Genomic DNA, 23,557 nt, shown 5'->3' with positions numbered 1-23,557 from the left:
AACAATAGCTTACTACCAAACAATAGGAAGTCATCTAGCAATGTTTTGGATTACCTGGTAAAATAGACTTCTCTGGAAAATTTTTTGAATTTGTTATTATCTCTACAACACCTTGTTTCTTTGAAAAAATGATAAGGTGAGTGTTTGTATTTATATGTTTGAAGTGGAATTAATTGCATGTAATAGTTTTATTTTTCTCACTGTGGAAAAGAGAATTTAAAATATAGTTATTGAAGTTACGTTTTATCTTTTTTTAAGCATCGTAGCATAATAAAGTACTGAGATAAGGGAGTGTTTATTCACTGGATCACCAAACGATGAAAAACCAGTGAAAGAACAAGTGTTCCTTTACTGGGTTTTTTTTTCTAAGTTAATGAAAATAAAAGATAAACTTTAATTTTCTTGTACCTTTAGTGATGTCCCGCATCAAAAGTATGTTAAAAATACGAAAAACAACTTCTAACCAGTGAGGGAACAGACATGTTCCTTAACTGGGCATAGATTTCCCAGTGAATGAACAGTATGTGTGTTAATATGTTGACACTTTAATTTTCAATTCATGATTACAAAAAAAAGTTATCATTTTCCAAATATTTATATGTTATAATTTCAGGAATAGACTTGTTTTTAAATATTTGTAAGGCTTATAAATTCATAAAGAGCATTAAAAAATAACCAAAATTAAGTATTCCTTTACTGGGTGTTCATTCAATGGTAAGAGCTGTTCCTTCACTTGGTTTTCTTACTACTTGTTATTTGAACCTCCAAAACTTTAAAACAATATTATGTAAGTTCTCTACAATTTTTTTTCATAATTTGCAATTAGTAACAAACATGTTGACACTGTCATTTAACTAAAATTACGAATTTTGAAATTAATATGATTTTTTAAAAGGCAAGCGAAGCTTAAGTGTTCCTTCACTGGTTAGTTTACCCTACATCCTTAATAAAATTTGTTTACATTCACCCCTGACCGTGATAAAAGACAAGACTGATGAAACAACAGTGTCTTTTTGAATGAGGATTTATATCTATGCATCTTCACAAAACTGTAAAAACATATATCCATTTCTTCCATTTAAAGTCTCACCGTCGAGTCCCTTGGAGTTCGATTAACCTTTAAAAGGGGTTCGAAAACGATTACTCGTGGTAGAAAAAGACTTGGAGTCTAATCCCCGCTTGATGTCCCAAACCTTCTTTCAAATAGCATCCGGAGTAGCTGAAAATCTTAACCTGCTCAGCAATTCATCGTGCTGCCACGGTGAACTCTCAAGGGTGGCTGACGGAAGCAGAAAGGACGAAAGTCAAATAAGTCTTTTTAGAGTATATTTTGGTGGATTATCGAAATTTTTCTATTTTAAACGTACTGTATTTTGTGTAGTTGTAGTTCATTTACGTCGCACTAGAGCTGCACAATGAGCTATTGGCGACGGTCTGGGAAACATCCCTCAGGATGATCCGAAGACATGCCATCACAATTTTGATCCTCTGCAGAGGGGATGGCACCCCCACTTCGGTAGTCCGACGACCTGCACGCGAAGTCGAGCACTTTACGGTAGAACAGTTTAACGAGGACCCATACCGCACACCCTCGGTCCCTACACAGACTGATCCAAGTGGTCACTGCTGAGTTTTGAACTCTTATTTTGATTTAAAGTCGATGGGTAAAGAGATGTCCAATGATTTCGAACTATATTTCGAAGATTTTCAAAAAAAACTGGGCAAAGTCTACTGCTTAAGTCAGTCCATGGTCAGAGTCACTAATGAAACACAAAATAAAGCCGAGAGTCAAATTGTTTACTCAAAGTTAATGATTTTAGCTTCTGAATTTGCAGACCTACTAAGTAAGCAGATTGAAGAATTTCATACACAAAAAGTCTAGAGCAGTAGGCTCGAAAAGCACTTGACGAGATTAAAATCGAATAAAAAAGTAAAATAACTCTTTTGCCGGTGTAATCAACAAAATTTCGTACCGCTAGTGTACCCCAAGTGGAAGTACCACTAGTATCTACCCCCCAAACATGTAGTACTAGTGGTGTCAAAGTGAGGCGAAACTTCTGAGCAAACTGAAAAAGCCAGCAAGGAGAATATTAATCCTGTTCAAAACTCAAGCTAGGAGTTAGGCACCCCAAAAAGATTCGTCATGGTAGAGTTATACGCCATGTGAAATTCAAAAGTTGAAATGTTCAATAACGAGTTCGGGCAAAAAAGCTAAGGGATAGATGTCAAGCTCAATCAAAAAAAGGCGTAGTCTATTTTGTTCGATGTGAAGAAAGCAGCATCGAAAGAAAACCTACTTGCTCTCCTCCGAGATAACAACGGGGAGCTGGAAAAAGCAGAAATGGAAGCTCGTTCCCAAATTAAGACTCCCAAGATGTAACCGTTGAGCAAAAACATTTTGCAGAGATGTTTAGCATCCCTTGCGACAGATAATGGGTGGGTAGGAGATCATTTTGATCAACCTGCGAAAGGACCAACGGTGAACGATATCGGTCCTCGTCAAACTGGCCTACCATTAAGATCTCGATTTCCAGCTCTTGTCCACGGGCAACCAAATAAGGAGAAGCTAACCCACTCTGCTGAGTATTGAAACTGTGATGGCATATTAGCGGATCCTCCTCAGGAATGTTTTCCAAACCGTAGCCTTTAGCTCTTAGTGAAGCTCAAGTGCGATGCAAACTATTACTACTGCGATTTCTATTTATTAAAAAATGAACGGAAAACTTTAATTTAACTCGATAATGTAAAACAAATCTTTAGTGCCATTTTCCCCGTTTGCGATATATGCACTTTCAATCACCGTCAAGTGAGATTTAGAACCTGATAGATGAAATATATTCTTCCACAGGTTTAAGCACTCTTAAGTTTTCTTAAACCAGTTTTACGAACGGTTAAGCTTCCCTAACATTCTAGTGGGCGGAACAGAGGACTTCTAGTATCGGTCCTGGAAAAACTGTTCAACCTTTAAATGCTCGACTTTGAACGCAGGTTGTCTGACTAGGGGAACCATACCCTCTGAGGAGGATCAAAATTGTAATGTCGTGTCTTCTAATAATTCTCAAAGATTTTTCCAGACTACCACCTGTACTCTATTGTGCAGCTCTATTGTAACGTAAATAAATTACTATTACTATCTTATATCTTATATATATATATATATATATATATATATATATATATATATATATATATATATATATATATATATATATATATATATATATATATATATATATATATATATTTCTCTTACACGGCGACAAGAAAAAAACTCATTACAACTCCCCGAATGGCAACGCTAGAAAATCGACCAATGATTGCAGCTAAAAATGTCACTTGCCGAATCTAGCTGAGGTGGCTCAACGTATAGCGCTTTTAAAAACGGAAACTGAAATAACCTGATAACGCGGCCCACTAATGCTATATAATTATTATAGTAATATTACAATAAAAATTCATTCTCGCAAATTGTATATGTTATAAAATTTTATATTCTTGCTACATTCTTATCTATTTTATCCCTTGTTATACTCTTAATAAATGAATCTACTTACAATTGTTATTAACCAATTTTAATCCAAGCATAGACGTTTTATAAAACGAGGCATTTCATTGAAATATGCTTAAATTTTGCAATAACCGTTTCAAGTTAAGGAACTACAGAAATTTCTATTTATTTCAGAAAGAGTGAAGGTATTTCAGAAATTTCTTTACATAAAGTGTTTACACCAATTGAATTAATATTTTATAGATATCTTCAAATCCATTCACAATAGCAGAAAAATAAAATTGATAAAAAATATACGTCACAGTATTAGTTGGAAAATATTTATTTAAATGGTGCGTTCACGAACTTTTGGCCGAAAATGGGTAAAGAACAGGTTGATAAAGAACAGTCATCTCCGACTGTGATGATTCTATAAGTGATAAGCTCTTTTCGGAGCAGTTCCAAAATGCATCCGTTCCTGTATTGACGATCGAATTGGTCAACATGTGTCTTGGAGCAGCACCCTCTACTTTGGCAGTTGTTCTTGTGCTTTTACTATTAGCATGTGGAGAGTCATAGGCGAAGGAAATACATTAGTTTCTGTCTTGATTTTCAAATAGATTTAAAAAAATTTAAGTTTGGAAACTAATTGGAACTGAAAAATACATTCGCGATCGCAACACTCGAATACGCCATCTGGGGAGAGACCGGTTTCATGCCTTTAGCTCTTCTCCCTTCCCTCTCCTCCTCTTTTCAGTTGTATAGGAATGTACTACGATATTTTCCCTTTTCTTAATATTTTTCCTTTTTATTTAATAAGAATATTTTTTAAAATTTCCATAATACTTTTCTTTAGAACTATGTTTAATGTAGTTTTCAGTTCCATATGGTCTTTCAAGTTAAAAGATTTCAATCTATATGAAAATCAAGAGAGAAACTAACGTACTTCCTGCTCTTAAACTTTCCTGAGTTCTGCTCTACGCCACCTGCTGCCCATTTCGATCGCCAATTGAAAATAGATCTAATAGAAAAAGCCAGGGAAATTTAAAAAAAAAAAAAAAATTCACAAGTAAATGCAAGAAGTAATTAGAAAAGGAAAAATATCGTAGTATATTCCTATACAACTGAGAATAGGGGGATGAATGGATCAAGACATGGAACCGGTCTTCTCCTCAGTATTCCTTCGTATTTGAATGTTGTAATTGCGAACTCAAAATAAATAATATTTTTTAAAAAACTCAATCTTGTCGGCGAATATTAGGTGGGGCAGAAAGAGGGAGCTTAAAACTTCCAATGATTTTTATATTATAAACAAACGTCAAAAGATGGCTCCTGAAAAGTCTCCGTAAGTTTTTTGAATAAAGTTCTTTTCTAGCATTCTGACAACTTTTGTCTTATATTAATTTTAAAATTAATAAAATGTATTCTTTGCATGATATTCATCTTATTTTTATGTATATTTTAAAAAAATAATGTTGAAGTTCTGAGTCTCTGCTAACTATTTTAGAATATTTATGAGAATTCAATATAAATTTTGCTTCATTCTACTACTTCCTCCTAAAATTTAAAACATTTGTTTAAGTTACTGGTTCTGACTCTTTTTGAAGCAAAATACAGTGAATGCGTCAAATCATTAAGCTCTTTTGTCTTTTGAAACCTAAGCGGAGATATTTCCTTTAAATTCAAAATAACGAAGATTTGTCTTTAAATTAACATGCTACCTAATTTGCTACGTAAATTTTAAGAAGTGGATTTAGTTTGTAGAATAGCTTGCCCGTTGAATAAGGCACTGTACTTTGGAGCTTTTATAGTTAATAAAACTTCAACATAATTATTGTTTATTGTTAGAAAATTCAACATTTTAGACATTTTTTTCAGGTAAAGCATAAAAACTTGCCGTTATAGGAAGAGAACTTAATTGTAATTTTTTACCTACTTTCCTTTAGTGAAATAACGAATAGTGATGGGCCGAATACCGAATATTTGGCCAAATTTTAGGCCGAATACCGAATATTCGGTGGCCGAATATTTACTTTTTAAAAATTTCTCTTTTGATTGTAATTAAAGTAATTTTTAAATTAAAAATGAAATAAATATTAACAAAATTGCCTTTTTTAATCTTTGTATGTTTAAAAAAATTTTAACAACTTGATTTATTTTTTGTAATAATTTAAATATCTTGATGCCAATAACAAGGCAATATGGCTTTTATAGATCTAAATAATTAATAATAGCATATTTAAGTTATAGTTATACTTGTAATTTATATGCTATTGTATTTAAGATAAGAACTCATTACATACAACTGTTAAATGTATTCTTAACTTTCTTTTTTTGTCAGGATTTGATTTGAATCCTCCATTAAAACTCAGAAAATTAAGAACTTTTTAAAAAGTTTCACTTTTGAAATTTTATTTTTTTAATTAAATAATTTTCAAATTTTAAATTAAAAATGAAATAAATATTAACAAATTTGCTTTTTTAAACTCTCTATATTTTAAAAAAAATTTAACAACTTGATGTATTTTTTGCAATATTTTAAATATCTTGATGCCAACAATAAGGCTTTCACAAATCTAAATAATTAATAATAGCAGCATAATTAATAATAGCATATACTTTATTATTCGGCATATAATAGCAAACTAAAACTAACTCAGTGGCGCGACAGCTCATTAAGAGGGCCAAGGCCGACTGTGCCCATCTCAGTATTCTTGACCTTGGGCTCTGGGGTGCAGGAGCATATGTTCCGGTCAGGTAGTCAGCCGAACGCGGAACCCCCAGTGTTAGTTCCCAAGCATGCTTGGTACTCATTTTATCGACCCACTGAAGGGATGAAAGGCTGAGTCGGCCTTGCCCGGCCCAAGGATCGAACCAAGGACCTGTGGCACGGCAGCGCGAAGCGCTACCACTCAGCCACCGGGCGTATATAATAGCATATACTTCATAATAATAGCATATACTTTATAATTTTGCCGAATATTCGGCAAAAGGGCCGAATATTCGTTACATCCCTACTTTCTTTATTTATGTGCTTGACCGTCCATCAATGATTTTTTTTTTCAATATTTTTGACCTCTTATTCACATAGCTATAAAGTGTCACACTTCACTGTACTCCCTTGTCACACGTTAGGTTATATAATATAAGGGGATAATTAAGTATTGTAATCTAAGGGGGTATTTCCGTATCAAAGAATCTGTGACAGAATAATCGACACGTCTTGGCAACTTCCGGGCAGCTGCCCACTGGAAATTAAACAAAAACATCATGGAAAGGAACCAACTTGAAAGGTATAACTCGTAGCCACACTCCAGGCAAACATCTACTTGTTTTTGTTTTTAAAATTGCAAGTTTAAAATCTATTTGGCACCTTGGCGATTGTAGTTGGCTCACCAGAACAATACTCAGCTCAATTACTCTAACAATAAGACTTCACTGGACTGTACAATATAATAATTATTTATTTTTTAATATACTAGCTACAAAGTGTGACTGTTTTATTTCTTTTTCTATATTTTTGTTTGTCAGATGATTCTCATATGTGTTACATATCTGTCATCTTACATTAAATCTGTTAATAACTCTGCTCTTTATATAATTTAGATCTAAAGAAAAAATCTTACAAATAAAAAGGGACACTTTAAAAATTGTAGAAGCTTTGTTGGAAGAAGAGATTTCTAAAGAATGGTTTCTTCAAAACGTAATGTTGTCTTTTTTTACTTATCTTGTTTATTCTTTCCTTTATTGATTTCTAATTTATGAATTTTATGTTAAGTTTCATAAAATATCTCGATTTCATTTTATCTGCAAGTTCATATTTTCATTGTGTGGAAACTAATAAATTTAAAGGAAATCTTTGCTTTTCTATTCTTCAGAAAAGCAGAACTAATGTCTTTTTTGTCCAACACAAAGTTAAAGTATTTATGACCTATAACAAAAACTGGAATTTGTTTATATCTTATCTCTTTTTCAAATGTCAATTCAGTTGAAACCAAAATTTTCAAACAATTGTTTCAAGTTTATAAATGTTCTACAAGTTTAAAAATTTTCAAAATCATCAAATGAAAATTATTATTCTTGTTCCCTATACCACTCACAAGTTCCATTGTTATGTTTTAAAATATTCATATAATCTCCTCTTTTTTTTTTCTTTTTTTTTAAATAAAAAAAAAGCAATTTGAAAACATTGTAAAATTTTTCTTCTAAAATTGCATGGCTAAACTTGTAACAATTATTTTTAGTGTTCAAAGTTGTGTCAGGCTGACTATGATGATGTGGTGCAAGAGCGAAGTATCACTCACCTATGTGGCTATCCATTGTGTTCAAATCCCATTAAAAATGTAATGTAGTTTGTATATTTTAAGGGCATACATGATCTATTGCATTTAAGTATGCTTAATTAATTGTTTTCATTTATTAATTCCTTTTTATAATTGTTTACTGGAAGAAAACTATTTTCATGTGTTCAGTTGTGAAACAATTGTTATGTGTTCAATTGTAATTGGCAAAAATTGTAAATTGAATGCTTTAAAATACCATTATATACTGTGAAACTCTGGTCACTCGAATTATAACTTAATATCTTTGGCAAATTTTGAAACAAATGCTGTACTTGTGTGCATTTTAGCATGTATAAAAATCACTTTAATGATAATGTATTTTAAATACATCATCATGTCCATTTTAATTTAAAAGAGTACTAAAATAATAATCAGTAAAATATTTCCTAAATTGTGTTTCATTTATTTACTACTCTATATTGTATTTGCACTTTGAAATTTTGATTTTTCATGAATTGTGTGCAATAAAAATTACTTTGCATATGTACTATAAATATTGCATCCAATTAAAACTTGCTGATCAAACTTTTTTTTTTCATCCTCCTAGGTTCCACGGCAGCAGTTTAAAATTAGCAAAAATAAAGTATATGATATAAGTGAGAGAAAGGTAAGTATGCATTTTATAATAATGCTAAAATTTTAGTCAGTTAATAGTTCAATGATTGCTTTTTATTTTAGTTTAGTAGTTTTTAGTTCAATTCTTTTTTTTTTTATTATTATATTTTTTAATCTTTAATTCACTTGTTAAAAAATATATTATAATTATAATAAAATTATTATTGTGATATTTAATTTATCTTTAAATTTGTTTTTAAAAAAATTTAAACCATATTTTTCTCAGAATTTTCATACATAATAAATTATAATTGCAATCGCTAATTTTTAACTTCATCATTACAAGACTGTGTTAATGCTGTCATTTTTTTGAAAATAAAAATGATAATTTTAAACAAGATTGTCTCTAAATGTCTTAAACATAGTTTTTGATATTTTCTCTTGAATATTCAAAGCAAGTTAATATGTATTTATTTTCTGATATTTATTTTTAGTAAATAACTATAATTGTTGGGTAGTGGGTTCCCGTAGGCACTAAAAATAAGACATTTCGCATGAAGCTAAATGAGGACTCTTGTAAACGAATTAAGTAATTTGAGAAACCAACTTTTTCATCATCTTTTTTCCCTTAAAATGTTTCAATTTGTGACCTCCATAATTTTGTAAGAGATATTAACTTTGAATTTAGATGAACATATATAGTTAACTTTCCTTTTTTATTTAAGATACAAGACAAAAATAATTAGATGATTTTTAATTATTTTTTGAAGTTATAGGAAATTTAACTAAAAGGAAGAACATATTTTATATTATTTCCCATAATTTTGGAAACAGTGGTAGCTGTAGTAATGTATGCAATACTCTTAGATAGATTATGCTAACAATTCTTCTTTTGGTTTCTTGTCCTGTACAAATAATTCTCGAAGAGTTAATGTGAGACCGCTGCTCCGTAAAGATAGAAAACAATGTGGAAGTGCAAAGCGGAGAGTTCGTGTACGTGAATCAGCTAGTTGTTGGAGGTGGCTAGTACTTAATATCTTACTGTAAATTCATTTTGAAAAGTACTGTAAATTAATTTTGAGTAAAACTTTTTTTTTTTCATTGCATATCAAAAACAAAGATATCTTGTGAATACGAATTGTTCTTTTCTCTTCCTAAAACTGTAGATTACAGTCACAAGGTAGGGAGTTTCAATCAAACAAATGTAAATTTTTCTTTTCTTATTTAATTTCTTATTAACAACTTTTCTTACTTAAATGTCTGTAAAGTGTACATCCATACTGAATTTGTGATACCCTACAACAGGGATGGCAAACCTTTATACACCAGTGTGCCAATTTTTCTAAAAAATTGTTTAATGAGGTCATAGACGTGCCGTCAAATAATTTTGACTTCGTGATTATTGGGAAAATAATACTAAATACAATCAACTCAAAACTCTATTTACATTGAAAAAAAAAACACTTTGCCATGTCTTAAAACAACTTAAAATAATAGTGTGACTTCTGTTGTTGCAGATTAGATGACAAATAACTTATATTAGGTTGTAAGATGTTAGTTCAAGCAGGACTGTTATTTTTTTTTTTTTTTTTTTTTTTTTTTGCTAGTTATTTATTGTTAGCTTGTTTTTTATGGTTATTAATTGTTTTTTTAGCATTAATTGTTAATTTTTTTATTAATGATTGTTTATTATTCTGTTTGTTTTTTGTGAATTTTATTTTAATTGTTACATTGTTTCGTAGTGTAATAACAATTCATAGTATAATAACAATTGTGATCAGTAGCGTGCCCAAAATATTGTGTCTCGTGCCATAAATGACACGCCTGCCATTGGTTCACCATCCCTGCCTTACAACTTATTTATGCTGTCTTGAACCATTTACAAGATAAATAAGAGTGGGAAAGCTGAAGTTTTTCACCGTGTAATCCTCTAAGCCAGTGATTCTCAACCACTGTGCCGCGGCACTTTTGTGTGCCACCAAATTCTTAAAATGTGCCGCCAAATATTAGAAATGATACAGTAAAAATTATAATGCTTTTTTAATTACGAATAAAGTTTAAATTAAAGAAAAGTGTATATTATAATTTTTCCACTCTTTAACCGCGGGAACATCTTTGTCAGCGATTGTCTTGTCTCTGACAATCTTAAAATAAGAAGGAAGTGTTTAAATTGTCGTTGACAATTTTAAAAAATGTTGAAATAAGTAGGAAATTTAATGATCATTAAAATTATTAATTATCAAAGGAAAGCAAAGCTAAATATTAACTTTCAAACTTAAATAAAGGCTAATCATTAAAGTAAGCTATGCAATTAAAAGTTATAAAAAAAACTAACAAAAAATAAGCTAACAATTAATAATCAGCAAAAACACTAGTTGACAAGAATTAATAATCAGCAAAAAAACTAGCTATAGAAAACAAGCGAACAATTTATAACTAGCAAAAAACATAAATAACTGTTATTAACTAATAAAAAATTAGTCGAAAGAAATAATTAATCCCTTAATAAATGTGCTTTTGTAGTACTTTATTTCACATTCAAAATTATTATCACAAACTATTTAACACAGTGTATTATAGTTAAGTAAATAACTTTTAAACTAATTTTTTTCATTGTGTGCCGTCAAATTTAGAAATCGTTAAAAGTGTGCCGTCACAAAAAAAAGGTTGAGAATCACTGCTCTAAGCAATCTCATGTAGTGACACATAGCCATTTTACTGCAGCTAGACACTATTATTACTAGTGCTGCAACATTTTTATAAGGGGGATATGGAATTTATGCGCACTTTGTATTTAATTTTTTAAAAAAATTTACTTGCTGTATTTTAATGAAATTAAGCTTTAAGACAAGTTAAATTCGGAAACACAATTTTGGTTTACTTCTTATTTTATAAAGCAATTATAATCACTTTAAAAGAATGTTATTTTAATCATGTTGTAAATTCTGTTATAGGATATCTTTACCAAAATTATTTTGCAAGTATCATTGCATGACGTGAATTATTATTTTATAAAAAGAAACTTTTCTTTTTTTAGAATTTCTGTAGTAATGAATGCTACAAAGCCTCCAATTTTCTGAAAGCTCAGTTACATTCTCTACCACTCTGGTTAAGAAAACCTGAAAAATCTTCATTGGAATTAAAACTTCTGTTGGATTCTGAAAACAAGTGAATATTGCTATGATACATATTATTCATATTTGTTTTAATTTCAATTGCTGGAATTCTAAAAAGCTCTTTTTAGCAGCAAAAATGCCAAAGATAAAATTTCTTTCTAGTAGCAATGTAATGGCAGTTTGTTTTAGTTTTCATTTAGTAAAAATTTTCAGAGTGTAATTAATGTTACTAAAACATTATACAGGATCTCTAAAATGTATGGAAGCAATCAAATTTGTCAGAAAATACATATTGTGTTAATAATCTAAAAGTACATGTGAGAAATAGTTTCAAAAGATGCATTCAAGAATAGCAAAATCGCTTCCCTCTCAAATCTTACCACCCTGGGGTGAAACAGGAGAGAAACTTCAAACAAAAATAGACTTGTCTGACATTTTGTGAACACTAAACTCAAACTTGACTTCCACCTTTTAATTCTTCTTAAGGCTCTTGGAACTAGGGCGACTCCCAGTTTGAGGAGGGCTAGGTTAATAAACAGTAAGCTAAATTTTTGACATCATAATCTCGTTAGATGCCTAAGCTAATGCATAAGCTAAGTTAGATGCATAAGCTCGTTAGATGCTACACTTAATGTTGTTTGTATTATATTAGCAATTGTTTCAAAGTCTCGGATTTATATTTTATGTTATAATTTGTCTTCATATAAATTGCTATTCAAAGGCAATTTTTTTAAAGCTTTTATTAAGGTTTTTTATTAAAGGTTTATTGAAGTACTATTGTAAGTTTTTTGTTAAGAGAAGCATAGTTTACCTTTAAGATTTTCATCTCCTTATCCCTATACATGTTATAAAATAATAATAGCAATGTGTGTGTTTGTAAATCTATGTGAGCACTAAGCTTCGAAGTATACAATGGTAGATATTGGTTCCCTCTTCCCCAACAAAGTGTGATTGGTTGTCAAATCTTATATTAAAATGTTTTATTGTAAATTTGAATTAAATTTGATTTTTTTTTTAAAATTGTGATTTAAATCATGCTAAATTTTTCTACCAACATCTTGAAGATATGAAGACTCTATAAAACTGTATACTTAAATAAGACCTTTTCCCAAGAAATCTCAATTTTCTCCAAAAAAAATTCCACTTAGAACTGTCTTTTGCTAAATTATTTATCAGTATTTTTTTTTATCTTCAGAGGCAGTGCAGGAGAAGAACTTCTTTTCAAATATACTCTCAGCAAGACTGAAGTGGAACAAAATCTTCACCAAGACCCTAAGCCAATCCCAACTATGAATTTAAATAATATGCTCCAGGAAGACATAAAAGATTGTACTGAACATCTGGTTGGCTTAAATATTAAGGAAAAAGTGTATAAGTATGTTTGTTTTTTAATTTCTGTATTTAATTTAAATATGTTGATACAGGGTGGCAACAGGAAGGGAATTTTCGGAGTCCCCTCAGGGAAATGTTATCGAATTTAATTGAAATACTCAAAAAGTCAAGGAAAATGAACTAATCTTTAGTTTGAGATATGTAAAAGGTCAATATTTTTTTCCAAAATTATAGAAGTTAGCAAAAATCAGAGAAACGTTAGGAAATTTAATTGAAATGCTCAAACAGTCGAGAAAAATGAAATAATATTTAGTTAACAGTATTTAAAAGGTCAATATTTTTCCCAAAATTATTGCTCTTGTAATAATTTATTCTAAAAAACAAGACATTATGTTTTATTTTCAATTTTAATAACAAGTAATTTTTAATATATCATATAAGATATATCTTATAAGAGTAAAGCATATTAGTAAAATTAATAATAAAATTTCTGCCACAGGATACAAAAAGAAAATCAGAGAATTTTTTCATTAGTGTTAGTGGCCACCTTATAAAATATCAAAGAGATGTATATAATATTCCAATGTCACTGTAACTTACTTAGTATGGACGGTGAAAAAGTTTCATTTTTCTGCAAGGTTAAATAAGCATGAAATGCTTCATCAGTAATATCATCTCATAAAATGATAATTTGTGAAGTTTTAAAGTTGGAGAGGATTTTTTATTATTATTATTATTATTATACCTGTAAATATTTTTACTACTTTAGTTTTCTATGTTTTTCTTATTGAGATTTAAAGGTCAGAAATAATTACTTAAATTATTTATTAATATTAAACCTTCTGATATTCTCTAAACATGTAATGATTAAAATACATTCCATAACAAAAGGGTGAAAAAATTTTAAATGTGCTTTCAATTTATTATTATTTTCTATTTAATTATAAAACTTGGTGCCTTAAAATAGCCTTTGAAAATAATTGAAAACTGAAAAAATAAAATGAAAATTATAATGTACTCGTCTATAAGTTGCTAGCTAGTATTTTATAAGACAACTTCCTAATGAATCTTGTTTTATTTATTAAAAATTTTATCTTTTTACTTTTGAATTATTTATTTCTAAACCTACTGATATGATTTAAATATCATAATTAATCTCAATTCATATAGTATATTTATAAAAAAAAATCCTTGAACACTCTAATCAATATTCATTTATACTGTTATCTGATACATAAATTATAACTTTTCAATTTTTTTACCTTCACTTCCTGTGGTGAAAAAAAAAAAACATCTTTGTGTAATTTATACTTCTTTAATGAAATTTTGTTCATTTTCACATTTCAGATTGCTTATAATGTACAATGATGTTTTTAAATGTTAAATTTTTAGAAAACAGCATTTTTAAATTAAATTTATAAAAGGCAAAGCTGCCAGTTTAGCTGAATAGACCAATAAAAATTATTTAAAAAAAAAAATCTGAAAAATTGTTAGAGTAACGTAATTCTATGTTATATTTTAAGATAAAGTTATTTAAATCGGTGTCTGATCTTATTAACCGTTTTACAATTATCATTCTCCATTGCAAATTACATTAATATACTATTATGAATTACAGTTAGGTGATTCCATAAATGATTTAGAACTTCACTTTAAGCTGCATGCACAAAGTGATGAATGCAAAAATTGTATTTAAGATATACATTCGTTCGGTATGGTAAGCAAAAATATTAAATTATAGTTGTGAACTCACCAAATTTGTTATAACAATATACTTATAATTTTAAATGTTATTTCAAAAAATGATTTATGTTCACTTATAGATCTTAATAGTATAAGGGAAGGAAATATTTGGACATTGCAAGTGGCGGGATAAGTGTCCTCTTAAGTACATATATTTTTAGTTGAATATTTTCAACTGTTTCATGCCAAGAAACAGCAATAATTGCGAAGCAATCATCGGGGGTTGGTGAGCGTCAGCAAACAGGAGGCTTAGTTCCTAGTATATTTTTTTTTAGTTTTGCATTAACATTTCATTCATATAGCTTTCAAATTGAATCTAACACTTTTAATGGAGCTTTATTGAATTGAACAACATTTTTAGAGCTTTATGTCAATTTTGATCTGAACTTAGTATTTTCTAACAAAAAGTTAATTGTGCATCCTTGATCTTCAACAGTATATATAAATGTTTTTGATTTTGTTTTTTGTATAATTATATTTAGTAACTGGGTTAAATACGTTTTTGGCACCCTATTAAATAATACCTCTCTTTAATTGTATTGACTTTCATAATAGAAATAACTAGGCAATTAGCATAATTTGATATTATTACTTTTCTTAACAGGGAAAAATTTATATTTGGCACAGAAATGGTGAAAGATCCTGAAAATTCTGATGAGGAAACTCTTTCTGATTCCCAGAGTTCCGATAGTGATGAGGACGATGATAAACCATCATTTCCAGAATATGGCAACATAGCCGCATATTCTAATAAGCATATGCCTACAGAACTTGGAAAGAGAAAGAGAGCTGTGCTTATACCACAGTTAAGAGCGCCTCAAGAACCCACCACAAATAGTGCACAGCTTCCTATCAATTTCATCGCCAAAATTTTTCAAGACTGGTACACAGAAGACACACTAAAATACTTATTAGGTGAAAGGCAACTCTATTCTATTAAAGCTGATCACTTATTTAAAACTTTAGTGAACTCTACCGATTCTGCTGAAAATATATCAGCTGTCAAAGAAGAGTATGTAAATCTGTGTTTAAAGATTGATAAACTTCCGGATGAAGAAGAAGAAGATGAAATCGGTGAAACTTTCGACACTGACATTTGTGATGTGAAGCGTGTTAAAGAAAGTGCAACAAAACAGGAAAAAATGGAAAAACTTGCTTCGGACTTAAAGTTAGAAGCAACTAAAACTAACCTTAAAAGGAAAGTAAAAAGAAAAAGTAAAGGAAAAAATGTATCATTTGCTTCCGGCACCAAACCTTCAAAACCAATTAATTTGCCTGAAGTAAGTGCAAATAGTTACTATTTGTCGTTAATTTATTTAAATTTCTGTTACTGAGCCGCCATGGCTTAGTGGTTAAGGTTGTGAGTTGGAGTTCTATCTTCAGTTGAGACCCCTCTTAACTTCCAATATACGGTTACCAGAGGCCGTGATGGCTCAGGGGATAGAGCGTTTGCCTTATAATGAGGTGAGCTGGGTTCCAGCCATGGCTACTAGATACCAATTTTGCATCCGGCTCGTGCCGACCGTAGTGCTGACATAAAATATCCTCAATGGTGAATGTATCATGGGTTAGAGTCCCCTTGGAGCTTTAATCAAAATATGCTCCATTTACTTTAATACACTTTTCCCAATGAGATTTTAATACATAGATACTTGTCCTAAAGAAATTCTGATTATCAATCGACTCTGATCCTGAATTTTCTGATATTGTCTTCATTTCATATTATTTATCCTATAATAATTGTTCTAAATAAAAATCAAAAAGTTTGTCGGAGAAAAATCCGGTGAATAAGTAGTTAATTGATTTCAAAGATCAGAATTTCTTTAAGACAAGTATCTATGCAAAAAAAATCTTGTTAAAAAAGTGTATTTCAAATGGAGCATGTTTTGATTAAATAAATAGCTTTAAAAAGCTAAGCAGTTTTATACATTCATTTAAAAATATGACATTTCATATTCATTACAAAGAACTTATGCATTTTGATTTTTAAAAATAAAAAAAAATGTACAATTTGAGTCATTTTTATTATCTTAGCTTTTACTAAAATTGCATGCAATTGTGGAAACAAATTTTATAGCCTAAAGATTAGGTTTTGAGTAGTCCATTTCTATAGTCTAATAAGTATTTATATTTAATCAGTTTTTGATGTTGATAATTTTGTGTTTTGATACACTGTTAATTATAAATAACAGTGGGATTTTTTATAACAAAATCTTCTAACAACTTTCTACATTTTTTTAGAAGATACCAAGTGCAAAGTATATATCTCAGTGCAAACCAATTTTTAAATTTTGGCTGTTTTCCCACCACTGATTTTATTAGTTTTTCCACATTATACTAAAAATAAGTAATCTTATTTTTTTACGGTAAAAGATGAGCAGTTGTATGCAGAATATTTCAGGGTTCCTAGAATAGAAGAAAACATGCATTTGTGTAACATTGATCGTACATATTTGATTTTGTAATTTACTTTAAAGCTTAATTCTAAGAACAATTTCATTAAAAGGTGACTGTTTTTCTTATTTTCTTTACATCTCAATAATATATTTTTGAAATTTAAGGAATCTGAGTCAACATTACCTGAACCTACACTACCTTTAATTGATTCTCTGTCACAAGGTATTCGGAGAAAGCAAATTTTAACAACAAACCTAAAAAATATGTAAGTATAAAATATTGTACTACAGAAAAATTTTAATTTGTAAGTTTTTCTTTATGTTTCATTATTTAATTTCTTACTTTTTATTCGAAGTTTACCTTTTTTACTCAAAATTTTAGTATTAACATCTTTTGTTTACAAAAATTGATCTTATTCTTCTTTTTCATTGGCTCGACAGCCCAGGGTGCGCCAAAGTTTTTTTTCTAGGTTTGCAAATGTTCAAGTTTTTGTGTGCAGTGTCTTGTTTCATTTAAAATACTTTATTTTAAATCAATATTAGTCATTAACTAATCATCGGGCACTTAGATTATGAATTTTAAAAAAATGTGCATATTTTTATGTTTATTTTATGTGTTTTAAACAAACAAGTGTAATATGAAAAAAATGCTTATATTATTAATTTTTACACTTCTTTTTCTAGTTGAAATATAATTTAAGTAATATTTTGACTTAATAAACTGCCCGTGAATGGTAACCTATAATAAGAATGTTGAGGTTAATATTAGTGCTAAAAATATTTAACAGAAATGAAAGCAATCAGTATTTTGACAGAGTTCTTTTTTTTAAATTAACTTTAAGATTGACTAAGATAGAACAAAAAAATGTTTAAGAGTAATAGTTAAATATTATAAAAATAAGTAAACCAGCTTCAACAGAATCCTTTTTCTGGTATACATTTGGGTAAAGCATTTTTTTTTTCAATTGCGAAATTTAAAAATTAAATAGGAAAAGAAAAAAAAAACCTTAAATTGCAAAAAAGTTCAGGTAAATTACGTTTTATTTGATTTGCATATCATATTAAAGAGCAAAATGATAAAAGTTTAATCAATCATATTTTTCATTTCCTTTCAGGTTTGCAAACGTACTCCCTATTATTGACTTGCACTACAATACGATTAAAAAAGAAGTTACAGATTTAGTGGACACGTTTAGGTAAGTTGTAAAAAGCTTTGTTTTATTTTTGTTACCAATTAGATTAATCTCATTTGTGCTTTAAGTAGTTTTACTAGCAAATGTTTTATTTCCTATAAGTATTCAACTTAAAGCTTACTTACTAGAAGATATATTTTAAATTTTTGTATTAACTGTATAATAATGAATGAAAAATATTGTGGTGGTTTTTTTTCTTTACTTTAAGTTATCTGTGTAGTTTATTATCTGAATTAATTGCTTAATGTTGTTGAATCTCATATTCAAAAAATACATTACTCATTCAGTCTATTGAGTTGTCAAAAAAATACAATTATTGATAGATAATATTTGTATATCTTAAATTAAAAATGTATGCATAAATGGTTTATAGTTGTTCTGATTTTCCTGATGAAAAAGATTTTACCCTTATTTGTTCTGATTTTTAGCTTTTATGTCCTGATATTCCCGATTTCTGTGTGTGTATTTTCAGAATATCCCATTTTTTACACCAACTGTGTATTTTGAAACAATCAATTCGAAAAATCAAAAAATTCGGATTCTTGATCCAACATCTTTTTACCTTAATTATTATTACTAGTATTTGATAATTCTAATTTAGGGAACACCCACTAGTTATATACATAGTTCTGGCATATAGCCTTAACCACAGGGTTTATTGTTTCTAACTTTCATTCATTTTATGATAAAGAAACTCAATTATAAAGTTTACATTATCAAATTTTTTTTTTAATGAATTCAGGGGTTATATACTTATTTTTGATTTTATTTTCAGCTAATGTGGTTACAAATCTTGTAGCTATGAATTTTTACAATTATTCAATCCTCCTATTATTCAATCTTCCTAAATAAACTGATATCCCAATCCAAGGCATTAATAAATGATGCGAATTTAACTAATTTGTTCTATAGAGTTAAGGAATCATTAGAAACTAAAATTGTTTGCGAAAAAGTTGTAAAAAGTAAACAAACTTCAATTGAAATTTTTTTAAACATGTATAAAAACTTAAAATGTTAATAAACAGTTTTTTTCTTCATTTTATTTTTTGGTCACCCCCATTTAAGGGCCACCCCTCATAAGGGCCAATTTTCAATGGAACGACAGGTGGCCCTTACCGAGAGGTTTCACTGTAGTTTATCAAAACTTAAAAGTATGATCATCTGACTTTTATATACATATCTGTCAAAAGAATTTTGTCCACAACTAAAGATAAATAATTTATATTCTAATTTATAAAGAAGTATCTTCACTACCATAGGTGAAAATATTTTCTGTAACTACTAAGGAAAGTAATTAGTAGTTATAGACATTCTAAGTTAAAATGTTGATAGTAAAATATTTTCTAAAACTTTATTTCCTCTTTACGTTATGCTATTTACTTTTTGCCTAAACCATAACATTGTTTCAAATGTAAAATAAATGTTTAATTTTAAATTTCATTTCATAGCCTGACACCAACCAATACTGTTCTGAAACCGAAGCAATTGAAATGTGTAGCTGTTGTTATTTTCCTGCTGTAAGTTACTTTCATTATTTTTTATTTAAGGTCATGTTTTTAACTGTTTATCAAGAATGCCTTATAATTTTTAAGTTGACATGATATACTTTAAAAAATTAAACAGTTGAGTCCAACCTAAATGTTCATTCTATATGAATTATGGTGAATATATTTTAAATCAGCTTTTATAACTGCGATGAATTTCTCATTACTGTTTATTGGAAGCCGTTTGCAATTTCACTCTCCCCGTTTAACCTTACATCCCACCCCCTAACAAAAAATAGCAGCCTTATACACACGTGGTTCTAAAATCTATTCTAATAGTACAAATTCTTTTCAATGAAGAACTCCTTTACCTATTGTTGTCAACTTCTGATTTCCTTCCAATATTACTGATTAAAATTAAGCATACAATCCAACAAACTCTCTACTTTGATTAACTTTCTTATCCAACAGTCAGTCCCCAAATTGCTAATATTTTGAATAAATTTGAGTGTAAAGTCGTATTTTCCCCTGCAAACAAGATAAATTTCACTAACCCTAAAGCTGGGGTATTTGGGGAATTTCTTCTTAAGAGTGGTCTTAAGTATATTGAACAAATTATAGGCATTCTTAAATTTAAAGAAGTGTCCAAAATCAGAATATTAAGAGATATGCTGGTAATCATAGATTTGAATTTTTTTTTCTTGCTAAAAATTGTTAAACACTATTTATTTATTCACCAATTTTAATATCTTTAATCTTCTATTGTTAGACATTGAGGCATGTTCTTGTTATAGGGAAATAAAACTATGGTATTTCTATTTCTGTGTTTTATTTATATTGTTCAACTCTATCTTGGTTATCTATTATTCTATGAAAATGTTCTAGACACTTGAAGTGAATTTAACATTGTTTTCCGCTAAGCCCTTTCTTGTGATCTCTGCAATTATTTTGTGTGACTTTATTTGAAAAAACTTATTATGTTGGATCATTTCAACACATGATGATGGTTCCAGGTCAGGTTCCAATCACATATTACCCAGTAAAATTCTTCAGCTAACTTTATTAAGACTCCATTTTATATTTCATACACAATTAAAGTCTCCTGTTTTGGAGAACTTATTGCAAAAATAATGAACTGAATTTTACAACTAATAATAATTTCCCTCAAAGTATCAATTGTATTTTAATGGAAATTATCACATGTTTTATAAGTACAGTCAAACCCCGCTATAGTGAACACGGTTTATAGTGAACGAAATGTTAGGTCCCGTGCCTTGCTATACACGTATAATGTTATTTTATGTGGATATAGTGAACCAAAAAAGTGAGGAAGTTGGATATAATGAACTTTTTTCTGTCTTCAACTGATTTTTTTCTTCATTTTTTTTGTAATAATTTTGAAATTTTTACTTTAAAATAAATACATATACCGATTTTTAAAACCATCTATAGAGGGGAATTTAGCGATAAGCTTCTTTTATCTCACTTTCCCATCCCTAAACAAACCAAGCAGATATTTTCAACCCTGGCAGATAGTGCACCTGTAAGGTGTCAGTGGGATCAATATGAATTTTCTGTCAGGATTGCTCATCAGCTAAAGATTACTAAAAAAAATTTTCCTTTTTTTTTTTGTAAGCAAGACGAAGAGTAATGAAAAATAACACATTTTTCGCTACTAAAAAATATTTTTCAGTCATTTATTTAAATAATGTCGAGTTTATTTAAATAATAAAAGGGAGGAGTTTAGGAACCATTAGTTAAATTGCCTGCGGAACGGATATAGTGAACCAAAATTTCGGTCCCTTGAATGTTCACTATAGCGGGGTTTTGACTGTATTATTAAAAAATTAATGAGGTATAAAACTGTTTGAGAAAAAAAGTTTGTTTTTTTTTTTTAAATCTCCCACCCACAAAAAAACTTTAATTTTGTTAAATCTTACATTTGTATATTTGCATCATACCAATACTTTTGGACAAAATTTACCAAGCAGATAATGTTCCATTTCTAAATTGAAGCTTAATTTCATACTTAATTACAATGTTAATTAAGACTACCTTTCATTTCAGATTAACTAAAACAAAATTGAAAGATTTGTATCAAGAAGCTGAGTTTACTAAACTGTGTGAACATGCTTTAACTTCTTTAAACATTTCACAAAAAGAAGTAGAAGACCTTGTACTTGATTTAGTAAATCCAAATCAAGTTTTGAAGTTACTATAAGACAATCAATATTACTTGTAAATATATTTTGAATAACTAACATACTGTTTATATAAAAATAAATATTTATTGTTGGAATAAGTTTTATTTTATTCAAACAAAGACATTATGAGAAATATTGTTTCTCACCGTAGAAATTACATAGTTGATAAAAACCATCTTTTGTTCAGAAATTTTCACAGTTCCCCTTTAGACAGAAAAAGCCTTTTATTTCTACAGACTATTATATATTTGGAATTTCCTTATTAAGTAACTGAAAAAAAATTTTAATTTCATTTCATCTTTTAAAATGTATTCGATTAAAACTAAACAAAAAAGTTAGCAACCAAATTCTGGATAGATAATTCTCTTTAGGGAGAAGTAAAATGGTTTTTCTGTCTGAAGGAGAACTTTATTGTATCCTTTAAAATCATATTGGTATTATGCAAAAATGTGTGTATCTTACACTTTAAACATCTATAATGTTATATTCGCAGTAAAGGATTATTTTAAATAGGATGTTAGGTTATCTTAACCTTAAAAAATAACATATAAACCATATTTACCTCTCACAAACGAGCCACATGGTTGCCAATCATTCTGTGTATTTGCGAGCGAAAATCCTCTATAGTAAATGGCTGTTCCTTTGAAGCAAAAGTTTTACAAACAGCTTTCCATATTTCTTCTGATATACCATGTTATAAGACCTAGAGAGGCTATCTGCTGTGTAAATTAACTTTATCACTAGTGATAAACAATTTGAGAAACTCTTCATGGCTAATTATTTTTCACCTTCTTTAAAGTTTAGAGAAAAGTTTCTTTTTTTATCAAGGGTACTTGAGTTTATTTCCCATTGGCTTCAGAAATGCCAGAATTGCTACTCTTTTATCGTTATCCAGTGGGGATCTGTGGCTAGGCCACCGCGGTGGAGTTTTGTTGCCCACGTCATACAACCACAAACCCATTTATAGGGTGGGTTACTTTCACACAATCACACTGAAAAAAGGACATAGAACACAGAAAGTTACATTCATGTCTACAGTGGGATTCGAACCCACAACTACTGGCCCAGTAGTCCAGTACAGTAAGAACTAGACTAAAACCAGTGATTGGCAGTTTTGAGAAAAATGATATCTGGAAAATTTAGAGTAAATGCTTACAAAAAAAATAATAATAATAAATGTTCGCCAGATTACTTACACACTGCAAAATCCTGTCATAATTTGTTTACATTTTGATATTTTGAAATGCCATGGTTTTTCTGTGGGTTTACCTGTACTCTATTTTCTCTAAACCTTAAATAAACAGTGGGGGTAGAATAGGATTTGCCATGCAAAGTTTTCCCCATGGCATAACATATCTTCTTAGAGAGAAAAAAAGCACAGAACAATCTTTTACTTTTGAATAAAATAAAACTAAAACTTTAAAAAGAATATTTAATGCTTCATAAAAGTAATAAAAAAAACATATCTTGAGATAATAACAAATTGTAAAAATAAGAATACTACCTTCATAAAAAAAAGAGGCAGTAAATGAGTATTTGCTTTGACTAGTTAAAATGTTATTTGAGATCAGAATAAATTTGCTATTAATCAATAGTTTTACACTGAAGAAATAATTTGAAAATTAGTTCAAATAAAAATCAGTAGATTCTATACATCTTATGTTAAAAGTTTGTGATATTTTTTCTTCAACTATTATGAAATAA

General features: G+C 29.1%; 1 protein-coding gene across 2 annotated transcripts; it reads left to right on the top strand.

Annotated features, from left to right (window-relative positions):
- The first annotated feature begins 4,712 nt into the window (after window positions 1-4,712).
- Window positions 4,713-21,951, top strand: LOC107437223 (putative RNA polymerase II subunit B1 CTD phosphatase RPAP2). Of its 2 annotated transcripts, XM_016049152.4 has the most exons (11): window positions 4,777-4,832; window positions 7,094-7,190; window positions 7,732-7,830; window positions 8,378-8,437; window positions 11,423-11,553; window positions 12,697-12,876; window positions 15,181-15,856; window positions 17,138-17,238; window positions 18,088-18,168; window positions 19,614-19,682; window positions 21,717-21,951. In XM_016049152.4, the coding sequence occupies exons 1-11, from the start codon at window positions 4,813-4,815 to the stop codon at window positions 21,868-21,870; spliced, it is 1,668 nt and encodes a 555-aa protein (XP_015904638.3). In that variant the 5' UTR covers window positions 4,777-4,812; the 3' UTR covers window positions 21,871-21,951. The 2 variants fall into 2 exon arrangements, with proteins under 2 accessions (XP_042908947.2, XP_015904638.3); XM_043053013.3 differs by lacking the exon at window positions 7,732-7,830 and having other exon boundaries at window positions 4,713-4,832.
- Window positions 21,952-23,557: the final 1,606 nt, after the last annotated feature.

The sequence above is a fragment of the Parasteatoda tepidariorum genome, chromosome 4 (assembly GCF_982258835.1).
Source record: "Parasteatoda tepidariorum strain Cologne lab strain chromosome 4, Ptep-v5.0, whole genome shotgun sequence".
Taxonomy (NCBI): Eukaryota; Metazoa; Arthropoda; class Arachnida; order Araneae; family Theridiidae; genus Parasteatoda; species Parasteatoda tepidariorum.
Note: the sequence above shows the minus strand (reverse complement) of the source record. Positions and strands in the feature narration are given on the sequence as shown.